This window comes from Papio anubis, chromosome 16, assembly GCF_008728515.1.
Source record: "Papio anubis isolate 15944 chromosome 16, Panubis1.0, whole genome shotgun sequence".
Taxonomy (NCBI): Eukaryota; Metazoa; Chordata; class Mammalia; order Primates; family Cercopithecidae; genus Papio; species Papio anubis.
Genome location: NC_044991.1, coordinates 6,639,082 through 6,657,189, shown reverse-complemented (window position 1 = coordinate 6,657,189; position 18,108 = coordinate 6,639,082). Strand labels below are relative to the sequence as shown.

Below are 18,108 nucleotides of genomic sequence, written 5' to 3'. Positions count from 1 at the left end.
TCGTGTGTGTAGAAATCATCCACAGGTTTCTCCCATAACTGAGGTGAGCACACTGTAAATAGGACTTCAGACATTCATAAAGAAGGAAACAGTTTTGAGATGTTTGCTAAATGTTATGCCACAAGTGATTTGTGGCACCACTGTGTCTGGGATCTAACAGCGTTTGTCAGTTCGTGTCTTAGGCGTTCAGTCTCTGGAGATGCAGGGCTGAATCAGGCAGGCTCGCTTGGGAGAGCAGCTCACAGTTAGCAGCGCGAAGACAAGAAAGTGGATCATCTCGGTTGTTGGGGAGGGCGCCAAGAGGGCCCCCTGGAGAAGGTACCTGAGCTGAATCTTCTTGGAGGACAGACAGCCAGGTGCTTGCAGAAGACACGCAGGGACAGTGCTCCCGGCTAACAAAGGCAGGAGCAAAGCTGTGCAGGTGTGCAGTGTCAGCGGGCGCCGGGCAGAACGGCGTCCTATGGGAACAGAAAGGGGTGTGGGGAGGCCCAGGCCCTGAGCTCTCACGCCTCTGCCTTCCAGCCCCACTGGCCTTTACCCCCTTGGCTACGTGCCAGGGTCTTTGAGCTCAGGACTTCCTCTGCCTTGTTCACTGCCGAGGTCCCCATGACTAGAGCAGCACCTAGTGTTGGAAGTGAGAGCCCGGTGGAGAGGCTCCTGGCATGTGGTGGGAGATGGGGTGCAAGGCGCTGAGGGTGCTGTTGGCATGACCTTCCTAAAGACCCCGTGCTGGGTGCTTCCTGGCCTCCAGCCTCAGATTCCAAGTTCTTCAGAAACCTTTGAACATCAGACTCCAAGACCCCGTGCTGGCACCAGCAGTTCTGGGTGAGAAGAAGGTGGGAGATGACCGCGAGCCCTGCACCAAGACAGCGGCCATAGGGGAGGGAAAGGGTGCCCAGCAGAAGGTGGATGTTTGGGGCTGTCTCTGGAGGATGGCACGACTGGCTTGCCCTGGTCTCGTGGAACTTCGCAGCGCTGCTTTGTATGTTCGCAGTGGGTGTTTTGTTCTGTGACATGTTTATGTGGTCTCTGAGCATAAACCGATGCTTGTGAAGTTGTTGAATCTGTTTGTATTTAGAGTGAACGGGCCTTTATTGGAATGCTTGCTTGTTTTCTGAATTGCATATGCCAAGAGCTTGACTTCCTTTTTAGCTCATAGCTTATGTTCAGACATTTTTGTCAGTAGCAAATGTAGGTATAGACAAGTTTGAAGGAGCCAAGAGTGTACAATATAAAAACAGATCTGAACACAACTAAATGGTACAAATGCAGCCCAGGCTTTGATGTGTATTGTGGTGGTTTAAGGCCATGGGTGTGGCTTACTGTGATCACAAAGGGGCCGCAGGCCTGGCTTCTGGTGAGAGGACTGCACTGCTGGGGTTGGTTATTAAGCACCCTTCATCCTGCAGGAGGCCGGCGCAGCATTCATGAGTATCTGTGTTGAATCTCTTCACGGATCGGATATTGTGTCTTCTTGCTCAGAGTCAGGTTGAAAAAGGAAGACTCGCTGCCAGTGCTCACGTGCTCCAAATCCTCAGCTTGGGCGAGGGCACGGGAACGTGAATAAAGGAGCCGTTATTGTTGGCCAGTCTTTTCTAGAAATCGCCCACAGCTTGCAAAAAGGCTGTGTTCCCTGGCCCTGGCTGCAGCTGTGTGGGATTCTGAATATCATTTTCCCTGGAAGTTGAGGTCCCTAGGTTAGGCCCACCTTGTCCCAAATGGGCAACATTGGCCTTGCCCCGTGCACAGGCTCCAGGCGGACGGAGCTGCTGCAGGCGTGCTGTCAGAGTGACAGGCTGTCCCCAGCTGTGTGTCCTCAGCCAGGCTGAGGCAGGCCGTGTGTTGGAAAGAGCGAGGCCTGTGGGTGCCCTGAGCTGGGTCCGGAGTCCTGCCCTGCCACTTCTCAGCTGTGTGACGAGCCTATTTGCTCCTCTCTGAAAATGGGCCTGGTGGTTTGTCAGCAGGTTCTTACCACCGTGTGGAGTCACACCTGCAGAGGGTCAGCTCATAACAGATATGGCAACCAATGTGACCTTCGCGTCCTTCTTTCCTGGGGTCAGGAGCGGGTCTAAGAGGTGGTCAGGCTAAACCCCTGTAGGGCTGTGGGTACTGCTGGCTTCCTAAGCCCCAGGACCTTCTGGGGGCTGGGCAGACCTTAAGTTCTGTCTACCTGCCTCTCCCCCATTCTCAGTCTACCCACTTTGTCCTTCCTGCTCCTTCCCTCCCTGCTCCGCCTCTCATTGGCCCTCTGTCCTCCCGTCAGGAGAGGGGAACGTGAAGGAGGTGAGGAGGGAGCAGTGCAGGAGGATTTGGGTCTCTCCTTCTTTTCCTTTTCCATTCTCCAAGGGCTTAACCAGCTAGTGAAGGTTCTTAACCAGCAAAGGAGGAAGCAGCTGGGGCCGGTGAGGGTGAGGTCGGCAGCCAGGCAGGAAGGCGGCAGGAGGAGGAGGAAGCGGAGGTGGCGCCTTCTGAGGGGACGCATGCTCACTGAGTCGTGAAGATGGCAGGGCTGGCGGAGCGGCCACCGCATCTGATCTCTCCCCTCTTTTTTTTTTTTAGGATATGTGATGGCGTCCAGTTTGGAGCTGGGATAAGGTTCCTGTAGCTGACACCCCTACAGGAGAAGCTCTGGGACCGGGGCAGCAGCAAGGCGCCCATGCCACGCACTGTCTCTCGAGGAAACACGGCTCAGCGATTCTTTGACGGCAGACCCTGTGGGAAACCCTGTCAATAAATGTTAAAGACACACTTCGAGGCAGCATGGATGTGGTTTGCTTTCCCCGGGACCACCCGTGTTCTCACACACACCTGCCTAGTGTCTGCGAGTCTCTGTGTTTGGTTCCCATGTACCAGATGTGATGTGTTCAGAGCCAGGCAGCAGGAGGGAGCTTGGCCCCAGAGGAAACTCAGCCCTGCTGTTACGGGGAGGGCGCACTCCCCTCAGTGCACCAGCTGGTGTCAGAAGAGGCCCACGGCAGCAGGTGCTTGGAGCCACAGTGCTCGAGCCATTTGAATGTGTGAGTGGCAAGGGAGAACTATCTGAACAGTGTAACATTAGGGACACTGAGGCAAAGAGGGAACCTGGTGTCTGCAGACGAATGGCAGCATGAATGAGTGTGCGTGCATTTTCTGGGGCTGCTCTAAGTTACCTCAAACCTGGGGGCTTAAAACAACACACATTAATCCTCTTGTAGTCTGGAGATCAGAGCCCAGAATGGGTCTTGCTGGGCTGCATCCTCCTGGAGGCGCTAAGGGGGAATCCCCCTCCTTCGCCAGCAGTTAGAGGCACCGCATTCCTTGGCCGACGTCACCTCCATCTTTAAAGCCAGCCACGTGGCATCCCCCATCTCTCCCTCTTACCTCCTCTGCGTCTCTGCTGTCTTTGAAGGACCCTTGTGGTGACCTTGGACCCGCCCAGGGAATCCAGGGGTCTTATTTCTAGGTCAGCAGATGAGCATCTTTAATTCCATCTGCAGCCTTAGCTCTCCCTTCTCACATTACCGTCACGTTCACACGATCCAGGGATGAGGAAGTGTGCATCTCGGGCTGGGTGGGGATGCGGGACGTTCTTCTGCCTTACACAACTAGTATCTCTCTAATATTTGGGGGATAGTCTTAAATTGGTCACACATAGCCGGGCACCGTGGCTCACGCCTGTAATCCCAGCACTTTGGGAGGCCGAGGTGGGCGGATCTCGAGGTCAGGAGATCAAGACCATCCTGGCCAACATGGTGAAACCCCATCTCTACTAAAAAATACAGAAATTGGCTGGGCGTGGTGTAATCCCAGCTACTCAGGAGGCTGAGGCAGGAGAATCGCTTGAACCAGGGAGCCAGAGGTTGCAATGAGCCGAGATGGCGCCACTGCACTCCAGCCTGGCCACAGAGTGAGACGCCATCTCAAAAATAAATAAAAATAAATAAATAAATAAATAGGTCACACATAAAGTTTTTGAAGAAAGTTAAACGTTTGAACTGAAACGGTGCCATGTGGAAACGTCTAGCGTTGCAGGTGATGCCCTGCAGGCCTTTGCACGTGCTTTGCTTTCTGATTTTTTCTCTCTCTGAGCTGGGGCTGAGTCCCTGTCACTTTCAGTCCTCCCTGTAATTTGTTGTTTATGTGTTTGCCAAGTGACCCGAAGATTTGGGCCTCAGTCCGAGGACCCATGTTATCCTGGGCCACACTCTCGGATGCCCCAGGACTGTCTCGCCCTCATTGCCTGCAGAAGCTGCAGGGATTTTGCAGAAAATATATAAAAAGAAACAGTTTTGGCTGGGCACAGTGGCTTGCGCCTGTAATCACTGCACTTTGGGAGGCCGAGGTGGGTGGATCATTTGAGGCCAGTAGTTCAAGACCAGCTTGGCCAACATGGTAAAACCCCACTTCTACCAAAAATAGAAAAATTAGCTGGGCGTGGTGGCAGGTGCCTGTGGTCCCAGCTCCTCGGGAGGCTGAGGCAGGAGAATCACTTGAACCCAAGAGGCGGAGGTTGCAGTGAACTGAGATCGCACCACTGCACTCCAACCTGGGCGACAGAGCGAGACTCTGTCTCAAAAAAAAGGAAAAGAAACGTAATAGGAACATGGGAAAATCTACTTTTTTTCCCCTTAAATGATTTATTCTTTACAGTTTCACGTTTATGCCTTTGACAAAATCAGAAACCCATGTTTCAAGACTGTCATGTTCAGACCATCAACTTAGACCAGTGAAATCTGAATAATACAGACTCAGCACTATGATCTTCGAGAAATCATCTACTACGTCGGTGGAGAACCCAGTGAAAGGGTCGCCGGTGAAAAGGTACCTGTTTAATCAAGCGAGTCCGGGGTACCCCAGGTCGCTGCAGCCAGCTCCTTAATTAAAGCTCACCAGGGCCAGCTGTCTCCCATGCAGCTGCAGCGTGTTTAATTGGCAGGTGGACTCCGTCCGTGGGCTGCTTCTCCACAGGTGAAGTGAAAACGGGAGGTCCTGGGTGAAAATGCAGGTTCTGTTCATCCTCAGAGGGTGGTAAGTGGGCAGACTAGAGCGTGAAGCCAAAGGCACTTCGTAAAGTGCTTTCCACGAAAGACCAAAAATAAGGTACGTTCATTGTGGGAAGAAATTTCATAGCTGCTATTTTAGAGAGCTCAGAGAGCAAAGAGAGACGGAAAGCCTCACAAAATCCCCATGAAATCCTCCCTTGGCTCGGTGATTCTTTGCATCTTAATGTTACTGTTTCTTCTCTAAATACCTCAATGCTCTGGACTGGAAGAGAGCTGGGCATTTGTTAACCTCTTGCTTTGCTCGGCAAGGGACGGGCCATGAAACCAGCTGGCTGCTTCCGCTGGAGGACACCGCTGGGTCCGTGCTGGAAGCCTCCTGGCTCGGTCGTCTTCCATTTGTAACAAGGAGATCGATTTTAGTGAACTTAATCTTCACGATGCTTCTGGAAGAACAGCTGTGATGGATCACTCCTCTGTTATCATGAATTTGTGGTGCTCTCGGTACACACACTATGACCTTTTACAAACGGTTTAATTAGTGGTGTGGCCTGTCACACTGTGCCACAAGGCTCTTGTGTACCTGGCTGCTGTTTACAAGTCTTATGACCCAGTGAGGGAGCAGACTATTCTGCCAAATGCCATCGTTACTAGGACAAAGGACAGTCACCTGGTGAGGAGCTGCCATCAGGACACATTTTCACGGAGGGTGACTCCCGCAAAGGCCCTACACTTTGATGTCCTCCCCGTCTCCTGCAGCTCCTTAGGCTAAGAACTCACTTTAATTTCTGAATTCTCCCTTTTTAAAGACCACATAAATTTACCTCTGGGACAGTTAGACGTGCACAAATGCACCATATGTTTAAAGATCACCAAAGAGGAGAGAAAAGGGGATTCCTTAGTCCGGAGAACAAAAACTGGTGAGCTGTGATTTAAATAAAACGAGCATTGTTAAAATCAGGTTGTACTCAGAAGTCCAAATTGAGACTTCTTGAGAAACTGGATCCGACAAACAAAAAATGTTCATTCGTACCTGCAGCAGGAGGCTGGAGCTGAGACGTGGGCATCCCTGCAGCTGGGGCCTGTGCTCCCAGGCACTCATGGCATCTCTGACTGGTTCACTTCTCCCTGGTTCAGACAGATCAGGAGTGGAAACATCTGAATGTGTTCAAGGAGGAGGTAAGTTTTGGGGGGAAAACTGTCAGAAAGTGGATGAGGGCTGGGTGCAGTGGTTCATGCCTGTAATCCTAGCACTTTGGGAGGCTGAGGAGGGAGGACTGTTGCTTGAACCCAGGTATTTGAGACTACTCTGCACAACGTAGTGAAACCCTATCTCTACAGAAAAAAAAAAAAAAGAACAACTGGGCATGGTGGCATGCACCTGTGGTCCCAGCTACCCGGGAGACTTAGGTGGGAGGATCACTTGAGCTCAGGAGGTTAAGGCTGCAGTGAGCCGTCATTGCACCACTGCACTCCAGCCGGGGCGGCAGAGCAAGACCCTGTCTCAAAAAAAAAAAAAAAAGAAAGAAGGTAGGGACTAGCAGTGAGCCCCGGGTCAGGGGCCCTGGCTCTTGCCCTGTTGGGGCTATTTACCAAATCCAGTCACTACTTTCCTCAGGTTTTTCTTCTATCAAAGGAGAAGATTTTGTGTATTCAGCAATAGATTCCACGCTTAGTGGATGGCACTCATGAGCTTTCTAGGGCTTTCTACCCCCAAAATAAAGGCTAGATGATTTCTAACACCAGAGATTGGTTGTTTTGCCTGTCTGGGGACATGTACAAGGAGTTGAACAGTGGTTCCTTGGTGGTGATTCAGACTGGAGGTGAATCCCAGCTCTGTGGTTGGCCAGCTGTATGACCTTGAGCAAATTCTCATGTGGGTTCAAATCCTGGGCCACTGTGAATATGAGGCACAATCCCCTGTGGTCCCAGTGAAGAAAAGAGGAGAGTGGCCAACCTGAGTATATAACCTTTAGAAATATAAATGGAATAGACTAATGTCTTATTTATTAAGCATCACATGTTTAATAGCAGCTGTATAAAATAATATGATTTTGGAAAGATTGGTTTATGCCATTTTTATTGCATCCTAATTGTTCACTTGGATTTTCAGGTTGTCATCATTAGCACTACTTTTTTATTTTTGAGACAGAGTCTCACTCTGTCGCCCAGGCTGGAGTGCAGTGGCTCGATCTTGTCTCACTGCAACCTCCACCTCCTGGATTTAAGTGATTCTCCTGCCTCAGCCTCCCAGTAGCTGGGACTACAGGCATGCACCACCATGCCAGGCTAATTTTTGTATTTTTAGTAGAGACGGGGTTTCACCATGTTGGCCAGGCTCATCTTGAACTCCTGACCTCAAGTGATCCACTTGCCTCAGCCTCCCAAAGTGCTGGGATTACAGGCATGTGCCACTGTGCCCAGTCTAGAGCCACTTTTAATTAAGAGTCCTCAGCAGTTACTCAGAGAACAGGCATCTTCTCTTCTGCCTGAGTGGTTTGAGATGTGGCATGTTTTGAAACCAGTTATGATGCTGTCTCTGAAATTTTCTCTTGAGCCATCAGTGCCCATTTATAAATATGAAGATAGCCGATGACCTTCACAATGATGACTTTTTTTTTTTTTTGAGACGGAGATTCACTCTTATTGCCTAGGCTGGAGTGTAATAGCACAATCTCAGTTCACCGCAACCTCCGCCTCCCAGGTTTAAGCGATTCTCCTGCTTCAGCGTCCCAAGTAGCTGCGATTACAGGCGTGCATCACCACGTCCAGCTAATGTTGTATTCTTTTAGTAGAGACTGGGTTTTTCCATGTTGGTCAGGCTGTCTCAAACTCCTGACCTCAGGTGATCCCCCTACCTTGGTCTCCCAAAGTGCTGGGATAGGGATGGCTTTTTAAAGCTTGTCTTCAGCACCCAACATTCAAAACTCAGTAATAAAAACTACATATAAATAATTCCTGGCTGGGTGCGGTGGCTCACACCTGTAATACCAGCACTTTGGGAGGCTGAGGTGGGCAGATCACGAGGTCAGGAGATCGAGACCATCCTGGCTAACACGATGAAACCCCATTTCTACTAAAAATACAAAAAATTAGCTGGGCATGGTGGTAGGCACCTGTAGTCCCAGCTACCGGGAGGCAGAGGCAGGAGAATGGCTTGAACTCAGGAGGCGGAGCTTGCAGAGCCAAGATCACACCACTGCACTCCAGCCTGCAACAGAGCCAGGACACCCAACTCAAAACCACAAAAAAATATATAATATATAATATATAGTATTATTAATAGATATAATATCTATATTATATACTATATAATATGTATTATATATTATATTATAATATGTATTATATATCATATGATATAATACGTATTATATATTATAATACGTATTATATTATATAATATGTATTATATATTATATAATATAGTATATAGTATATTATATATCCTATGTATATATATTATATATTATATATACTATGTATATTATATACTATATAACATGTATTATATAATATATACTATATTATATACTATACTACATATAGTATATAATATATACTATATTATATATCAGGGATTATATAGTATATAATATATACTATATTATATATTGTATTTTTATATATATATATATATTATATACTATATATAATATGGCCATATATATTTATATATAATATATAACTATATACTATATATACTATATATAACTATATTTATATTTATATATAATACTATACTATATACTATATATACTATTATATAATACTATAACTATACTATATATACTAATAGTCTATATATAGTATAGTATATTAATATACAAATATATAGTATAGTATAGTATTAGTATATTAATATACTAATAATATACTATATAGTATGTAATATATACTATATAGTCTATTATATATCATATATCATATATATCGTTATATCATATATGATATATAATAGATATAATTCCTTTGCCTCCTTTTTAATGTTTTTACTGACTCATCAGATGTGTATGTATAACAGCAGTTCTCAAACTAGCTGGTCCCAGAACTCCTTAGCACTGTCAAAAATATTGAGGGACCCCCAAGGAGCTTTGTTTATAAAGGTGATATGAATCCTCACCATATTAGAAATTAAAGCTGAGAAATTTAAACTTATTTAAAAATAAACAGGCTCGGCTTGGCACTGTGGCTCATGCCTATAATCCTATCACTTTGGGAAGCCAAGGAGGGTGGATCACCTGAGGTCAGGAGTTCGAGACCAGCCTGGCCAACATGATGAAACCCCATCTCTACTAAAAATGCAAAAAATTAGCTGGGCCTGGTGGTGTACGGCTGTAATCCCAGCTACTCAGGAGGCTGAGGCAAGAGAATCGCTTGAATGTGGGAGGCGGAAGTTGCAGTGAGCTGAGATCGTGCCATTGCACTCCAGCCTGGGCAACAAGAGCAAAACTGTCTCAAAAAAGAAAGAAACAAAAACCAGACTCATCGCATGCTAACTTAAATAACATCTTACAAAAAACGTATTTCCCCAATAAAAAATTGAGCGAGAAAAATGGGATTGGTTTGCAATTTTGCAGGTCTTTTAATATCTGTCTTCAAAACCAGAGGGGTTCTTGCATGTGCTTCTGCGTTCAGTTTATTGCATTTGAAGTTGTTTGATTGATGCATATAGAGAAAATCTGTCTTCACATAGATACGTGTTTAGAAAAGAGAGTATTTTAGTAGCCTTTTCAGATAACTGTGAACATTCTTTGATATTTCACCAAAACTCAACTAATGAACGGTTTTGAAAGGTTAGTTGCAGTGTGGAATCTGAAACCTCGCCTATGGCTTTTTCACACTCTGTTCCATTAAGATCCCCTGGTCTACCCAGCACTGTGATTGGATCGTTTACCCAGGCATGCTTTTGTAACATCATACTCTAGTCATTTGCAAAATACTGGTTCCCTGAATTATGCAAATCTTCCAAATGTCAACATGTCTTCATTATGCAAAATAAAAGATCACATTCATTAATATCAGCACCCATTGGATCAGGAAAATCTAAGTACAAATGCTCCTTGACTTACATTTGATAAACCCATTGTAATTCAAAAATATGTAAACTGAAAATGCATTAAGTACACCTACCTACTGGACATCATGGCTTAGCCCAGCCTCCCTGGAACATGCTCAGAACACTTACATTAGCCTACAGTTGGGAAAAATCATCTAAAAGAAAGCTTATTTTATAAGCAAGTGTTGAAGATCTTGTGCAGTTTGTTGAATACTGTACATGATGTAGAAATTGCCACCATTTCACACTGTTGTAAAGTCAATACGTCGGAAGTGAGACCATTAGAAGTTAGGAACTCTGGCCAGGCGCGGTGGCTCACGTCTGTAATTCCAGCACTTTGGGAGGCTGAGGCTGGCGAATCACGATGTCAGGAGACCAAGACCATCCTGACTAACACGGTGAAACCCCGTCTCTACTAAAAATACAAAAAATTATCCGGGCGTGGTGGCGGACGCCTGTAGTCCCATCTACTCGGGAGACTGAGGCAGGAGAATGGCGGGAACCCAGGAGGCGGAGCTTGCATTGAGCCCAGATCGCGCCACTGCACTCCAGCCTGGTTGACAGGGCAAGACTGCATCTCAAAAAAAAAAGAAATTAGGGACTCTGTATTGGGAAGCTGCCAAGCTAATGATGGTAGATCCAAGTTTCCAAAAATTTCAGTTTTCCCTTGAAGCCTGCATTTTACCATTGGCAGCAAACACTCAGTTGTCTTCTCTGAAGCTCACTTCGTCCATTTCCAAGGAAGTGGCTGCCAGATACCCATGTCTGAATCACCATAGTTTGTTAGTCACTCTTCCAGGCAAAAACAATGTTCCATGAACACAGCGGCAATTCAGGCCTGGACCCAACCACCCAGGGCTTTCCTTGAGACATACGAGCCCCTGTGAGCAGCAGAAGCGCTCTCTGCTTAGGACGTTTGAACACAGGGTAAAAGGGCTGAGATGTAATGACATGGAGCATTTTGCTGCTTCATTCATGAGTGAAACTGGCGTTTGTGTTTCCCTCCCCAAGCGCAGTGGTGAAGGATACAATGACCATAGGGGTTTGTTGCCTCTGCCATTTTCTGCTGGGGTGCAGGCACTTTCACCCACAGCTGCTTTTACATCGTTAGTGCAAATGTCAACCCAGTGAACCAAGTAACTAAGTAACGTCTTTGCATTATTACAAATATAGTTTTAGCCTGACGGACTCCCTGGAGGAGTCTCAGGATCTCCAGGGGGCTGCGGACCACACTTTGGGAACCACTGATCTATCATTGTCCAAAGCTAATTTTTTCAGCTCTCGGGGTCCTCCCCAGGTAGTATTCTGTGATTTGCAATAGAGTAATTGTGAGAATATCCATAAGGGCTAAGCTGGGACTTAAGCACCCTCCTTCACCTTCCTGCCACAGATCCTTTGTGAAATGGGGTCGTCGAGCCTATCAGTGTCGAGAGAAACAAAAGTAAAGTGCCTGGCATATGGTAGGAACTCAGAAGTGGCAGGAGGGGGCAGTGGGTGTTGGTGGAGGGGCAGAGGCGGGTGCGTGGTCTCTGCACTCTGTGGGTTGGGTAAGAACCTGCCTATCCTGGGGGGTTCTAGTAGGAGGGAGAAATGCATATCTTTCCTGTGTGGCCGTACACAGGAGAACGCTGTAAAGAGCAAGGACTGGCATTAAATTCTGCATTAAACGTGAGGCCCGTTTTTACATTGACACATACAGATTTCAGTTTGAGTAGTGAACCGTGGGAGGCTGTCTCAGTCGTGCCTTCCTGGGGTCAAACCAGCTGGCCTGTTTTCAAGAAGGAACAATGCTTTGCCCGAAAGTGGGGCAAATGGTAATCACGGACACACTTGTCTCAGTGCCAGAGTCATAGCTTTATACGTGGCGTCTTCCTGACAAGTAAATTACTGGATTCCTTTGCCAAATCATTAGATAACTTTTAAGAGCAACGGAGATTCAGCATTATCTTGTTAGAAAAATAGTCATCATTTTTGAAAAGCAAGGACATGCTATGAAGTTTGACCAACTGTGAAAATTACAGCCTTTCTTCCCTGTACTTCCCCCGTGCTTTTCAATCAATCAGTTTCTAATGGATGAAGCATTCCCTACATTTGTCACTAGATAGATGTGCCGGTCAATTAAAATATTCTGACTTCGCAGGGTTGAGATAATAGCCAGCCTGGATCCATCCGTCACTGTGAAATAGAAGGTGACCTTCCCGTATTGAGTCAGAGACTCAAATACAATTGCTTTGATCTTATTATCATAGGCAGAAATTACTGCTCATCTAAACGTAATTTCCCTGAAATACTGAGCGGGCAGAGCTACTGCTGGAAATACATCATAAAGAGACTGTGGTGCGGCCTTGGGGATGAAAGGTGACATGCTACTCTCATTGGGAGGAACTGCAGAAATCAAGTGCGACGGAATTTCCTGGGCTGTTCTGTATCTGGTAAAGGCTAAGTAGGATTCATCACCAAACCTTAACCCAGAGAGGTTAAGCCCTGTTACAACGAGCTGCGGCAGCCACGCCAGGACTGGACTCCCTGGAATCTGACCCTTTCTTTCCATTCCCACACTCCCAGCCAGGGGTCCTAGCCTTTCCTGTCTGTCTGAAAACCACTCTTCCGGGGGTGGGGAGCAGGAAACCCTGTCTTGGGGTGGAAAGGAGTCGGAGCCGGCTTTGGATTCTCACTTCCTTTGTTTGCTTATTCGTTCCTCCAGCATGGACGTTGGGCCAGGTGCAGGGTGTGGTACGGGTGGCTCTTCTGGTAACTGCAGTCAGGTTTACCCTCCTCTTTAGCCCCAGAGGCCCCGCAGCCTCCTGTGTCTGCCCATCCCTTGCCCCCGATGTCCCCTTCCCTGCAGTCATTCCAAATGACCTGTAGTCGCCACTGCTGGGCCTGGCTTCTGCAGGGCTGGCCACTCCCCTTTTCCAGGGAGCCCCTGGTCTGTTTGGAGAACTTTGCCAGGTGCTGGCCCTTCCCCACTCTTGGGGTGGAAGCCTCTAGAACAGGATGGAGAGGGGTGTATCCGTCTGCATGTCATTCTCTGGTCAGAGAAAATAAGTTCCACCTTTTCTGAGCTTGAGTAAGAAAAAAACAATCAAACTAGATGTTTGCCAAAGACATCACAGCAGACACGAAGTAGCAGAAAGGGGTACAGAAAAGGGAGCCTGGGTACCCCCCGCCAGCAGAGGTGCTGGGGCGGGAGCAGGCGCTCCAGGTGGCGCACAGAGTCAGTGAGGACCCTTTTGGGCTCCCTGCAACTGAAGAAGGAATTAATAAAATCAACTATAACCTAACAGTAGTAGTAATAGAAATTTTAAAATCCTCTTAAAGTTACTGCAAAGTGTGACCCCCGCCGCTTACACTCAAGTTAAAAGAGAATATTAACAGCCTGTCTTCTCTCTGTGGACAGTGGACCTTATCTATACTCCCCAACTCCACATTCCTCAAGGTTTATTACAGGCCCAGCGAGTTCCTGCTTACCTCCCTAGCATGGCTGCAGGGTCACAAGACCGATAAGTCTAGGTTGCAAGACATGTGTCTCTCGAGATACTAGAAATGTTGTGATGCTGTCTTTGTTTCCTGCTTCTGTAACTCGCTTCCCGCCTCACGTAGTTCCTCACGTAGTTCACGCAGGATGTTTAAAAGTAGAAAAAGCCCTTTGTTCGGGGCTCAAACTTTCTGGATGTATGTCCGGCTGAGCTGGTGATCACCTTCATTTAATCAACTCTCCTGAACCTTTTCGGTCTCTCCAGTCTTTGATTGTCCCGCAACACAACGTCCCCTTTTTGAGCATGCACCGCTTTTGTGTTCTGGGCTAAGCCAGAACAGGTAATAGGGTTAATGTACCTGAAGTACATTTTAAGGAGAATCAGGAGCCATTGTTCCAAAAAGATTCTAAAAATGGATGACTGACTTAAAAGGTTCTCAGGGACGGTGCGGTGTACTCAGCAGACTCCTGACCAACCTTCTTATGAGCTTTGAAAACAGAAAATCTTTATTTTGCAATAAAGGTGGGAAAAATACAACAGCTCTTTAAAAATCAATGATTAAAAAAAAACTTTTTATTTTCTAGTTTTATTTATTTATTTTTGAGACAGGGTTTCACTCTGTCACCCAGGCTGGAGTGCAGTGGTGCAATCACAGCTCACTGCAGCTTCAACCTCTTGGACTTAAGCAATCCTCCTGCCTCAGCCTCCCAAGTAACTGGGACTATAGGTGTGTGCCACCATGGCCAGCTAATTTTTTCTTTCTTTCTTTCTTTCTTTTTTTTGTAGAGACAGGGTGTTGCTATATTGCCTAGGCTGTTCTCAAACTCCTGGGCTCAAGCAATCCTACTGTCTTGAACTCCCAAAGTGCTGAGATTACACGTGTGAGGTACCGTGCCCAGCTATTTTCTTTTTTTTCTTTTTACACAAATGATAGCATACTGTAGTTCCTGTTACATGCTTTTCTCTTTCTTTTCTTTAATTTTTTTCAGAGACAAGGTCTTGCTCTGTCACCCAGGCTGGAGTGCAGTGGTGCTGAGGCAGGAGAATGGGTTCTGGAGGCAGGGTACCTAAGGCTGATTTGCACTGATTTCCTTGAGCTGAATCAAAAGGAAAACCCCACCTCTCCACACCCAAGTAATGAAAATTTCTATCCCTTTTATGTCAGATTGAGCTTTTAACTGATGATAGTGCCTGTCTGAGTATTCATTTTCTCAATCAAAATGTGTTCTAATCAGTTTTGAAATCAGTTCTGTTTGCTCTAAATAACATCAACTGGTTATTTTTTTGTACTGACAGATACAAAGACAGAGTTCAAATCAGCAATTCCCTATTGACAAAGTATTAAGGTAAAGTGGCAGCTGTAAAGCTTCATATATGTATATGTAAAAACCTATATATACACACATATGTATGTAATATATAATATACATGATATATGTAATGTATATTACATATATAAAATGGGTTTTAAAACCTATTATATAAACTCTCTTGTTAATATATAAACCATTATTTAACCCTTTAAAAACCCTCTTACATGTATATAATAAACATTACATATGTAAAAACCTATATATACACATATATATGCTCATATATGCATACATATGTGTGCATGTGAATCTTTTTTTTTTTTTTTTTGAGATGGAGTCTTGCTCTGTCGCCCAGGCTGGAGTGCAGCGGTATGATCTCAGCTCACTGCAACCTCCGCCTCCTGGGTTCAAGCAGTTCTCTGCCTCAGCCTCCCGAGTAGCTGGGATTATAGGCGCCCACCTCCACGACAGGCTAATTTTTTGTATTTTTAGTAGAGACAAGGTTTCACCATCTTGGCCAGGCTGATCTTGAACTTCTAACCTCGTGATCCACCCGCCTCGGCCTCCCAACGTGCTGGGATTACAGGCATGAGCCACCGCACCCATCCCCATATGAATCTTTAAAATTGCAAATGTCATGCCCTCTACATTAGAATGTAAGCGCCACAGAGGAGGTCTTGTTCATCTTGTTCATGAGTGCACCCCATGGCCTGGAATCACACCTAATGCATAAACTGGCATTCAGTAAGTATTTGTGGAATGAATGAATCCCTGAGTGTGCAAAGGAGAAAGCACAAGTTGCTTTTCTGCTTAACACCATGGGATGAATGGCACCACATCCCACTAAGATCACTCTGCCCTTTCCCTTGCCAGGGTGTCTCATAATGTTCCATGGTGGGGCTGCACTCTCCTGTAATTTGTCTAATCAAACAGGCACATTTCGGTGGTCCCCATTCCCCCGTACGACAAGCAGTCCTGCAGTGTGCTCATACCTTTGTATAACTGTGCTGAAACTTTCATGGAATAAATGATAAGAAGTGGAGTTGCTACCGACCCACTTTTGGAAGTACTGTGCTGATGTCTTTCCCTTTTTTTTTTTTTTGAGACAGAGTCTCGCTCTGTCGCCCAGGCTGGAGTGCAGGGGTGCGATCTCGGCCCCTCCACCTGCCTCAGCCTCCCGAGTAGCTGGGACTACAGGCGCCCGCTACCACGCCCGGCTAATTTTTTGTATTTTTAGTAGAGACGAGGTTTCACCGTGTTAGCCAGGATGGTCTCTATCTCCTGACCTTGTGATCTACCCGCCTCGGCCTCCCAAAGTGCTGGGATTACAAGCGTGAGCCACCGCGCCCGGCGGGCTGATGTATTTCTAATGAAGCTCCCTTCGAGTTCAGAGCAACAGATTCTGAATCACTGTTGTTTTCAAACATTAGTTTTTAATGGTACCATCAGCATCACCACTCTTAGGACTTTCAGGTAAAAACGTGCAGTAAATGAAATTGAATTTTGGCTGCTCTCTGCTCCCAAATCTGCCTAGCGTCTGATTTTGTCTGGCCTGCGAGTGAAGGATGAGTTTACATTTTAAATGTTTGGGACCAAAAAAATCAAGAAGTTTTACGACATGAAAATTATGTCACATTTCTGTGTTCTAAAAAAAAAAAAAAAAAGTTGTATTGGAATTAGACACCATGCCTGCGGCTAATTTTTTAAAAATATTTTTCATAGAGATGGAGTCTTGCTGTGTTGCCCAGTTTGTTCTCGAACTCCAGGGCTTGAGTGATCCTCCTGCTTCAGCCTCCCTAAGCACTGGGATGAAGGTGGGTGCCACACGCACCTGACCTGCTTACACATCATCCGTGGCTGCTTTCAAGCTACAATAGCAAAATTGAGTCCTTGTAGCCGGGCGCGGCGGCTCACGCCTGTAATCCCAGCACTTTGGGAGGCTGAGGCAGGTGGATCACTTGAGGTCAGGAGTTTGAGACCAGCCTGGCCAACATGGTGAAACCCTGTTTCTACTAAAAATACAAAAGCTAGCCAGGCATGGTGGTGCATGCCTGTGATCCCAGGTACTCGGGAGGCTGAGGCAAGAAAACTGCAACCCTGCTGGTGCTTGAACCTGGGAGGCAGAGGTTGTAGTGAGCCAAGATCGCACCACGGCACTCCAGCCTGGGCAACAGAGTGAGATGCTGTCTCAAAAAAAAAAAAAAATCCTTGTGATAGAGTCTGTCTAGCCCTTTACACACCCCACCCTACCCCAGACCACTGTGTCCTCCCTGGCCACAGCGATGTTCTCATGATGTTCTGTGGCCACCATATCCTTAGCTCCAGCATCCTGGGGCAAGCTCCCTCCCACAAAGCCCTACACTTCAGTTCCCCCCTACCCCCATCGTCATTGTCTCCTTCACCCAAAACTGCTCTCATCCCCTCACTGCTCTCAGATTGGGTGGGAGGAGAAAATAGAAACCTTTCATTTTGCAAGCAGGTGATACCTGGATGGCAAATAAATGGCAAAATAAATTCTGACTAAGGTGTGAATGTCTAATAGGCCTGGCCTTTGTTCTCCCACCCACCTAAGAGGTCCTGGCATGTTTCAAGGAGCTTCCTCATCCCCCATTTTCTCATAGCTGGTCAGAGGGGAGTCTTTTTTAAAGGGGGCATAATCTTTGGGGGACTTTCCCAATTTTCCCCCATGGAAGACTAGAACCAATAACTTGGTACCATGTTATTTATTCCTTCCTCATCTATAAAATGTTTAGGGGAACAAAGCGCATATGTGGTTTACTTTGCCTGGTATGCAAAAAGAGAACTCGGAGGAGCTGCTAATAAATGAAAATCCAACTTCCCTTGTCTCAGAGTTTGCTGATGCTTCCAAAATCATTTGAGTGAAAGACCGTTGATCAGTGCAGTCGATGATTCATGTTCTGCTCACATGTGGGATGGGCAGAAGTGTTTCCATCACAGTTTTAAAATTCCAGGCAAGTTTGGTCATCCCCTCATGCTCTTAGCATTGACTGTGAACATCGCAGGTTACTCTCTTGCCAGATCACTAAATTAGCAGACTGATTAAATAACACCATTTCAAAACGCTAGTTCAGATATTATGGTTACAGCGTGCTTGAAAATCCTACCCCAAAGTGCAGTAAGATTGCCTCAAAAGTATAACCTGGGGGAAATAAGGCATTTTCTCCATCGTGCATCAATTAAATGTTTCCATCACTTCCCTACACACTTCTAATTCGCCTAAAATTGCTTGGAGGTTTGAAAATGAGCAACACAAGAAG

At 46.3% G+C, this 18,108-nt stretch overlaps 2 protein-coding genes across 4 annotated transcripts in view; both read left to right on the top strand.

Moving 5' to 3' along the window:
* Positions 1-2,752, top strand: part of SAMM50 (SAMM50 sorting and assembly machinery component) — a 42,667-nt gene extending 39,915 nt beyond the window's left edge. The window contains exon 15 of the mRNA XM_003905674.3: positions 2,560-2,752. Coding sequence (XP_003905723.1) covers positions 2,560-2,605 — 46 coding nt within the window. The 3' untranslated portion in view covers positions 2,606-2,752. The remainder of the gene's footprint in view (positions 1-2,559) is intronic.
* A 1,847-nt stretch (positions 2,753-4,599) lies between these two features.
* The window catches only part of PARVB (parvin beta), a 162,034-nt gene continuing 148,525 nt past the window's right edge, over positions 4,600-18,108 (top strand). For 2 of the 3 annotated variants that reach the window (XM_003905676.5, XM_009217458.4), the window contains exons 1-2: positions 4,600-5,899; positions 6,019-6,158. In XM_003905676.5, the coding sequence (XP_003905725.1) occupies positions 5,829-5,899; positions 6,019-6,158 (211 nt within the window). In that variant the 5' untranslated portion in view covers positions 4,600-5,828. The remainder of the gene's footprint in view (positions 5,900-6,018; positions 6,159-18,108) is intronic. The other variant, XM_017945377.3, reaches the window with a different exon arrangement.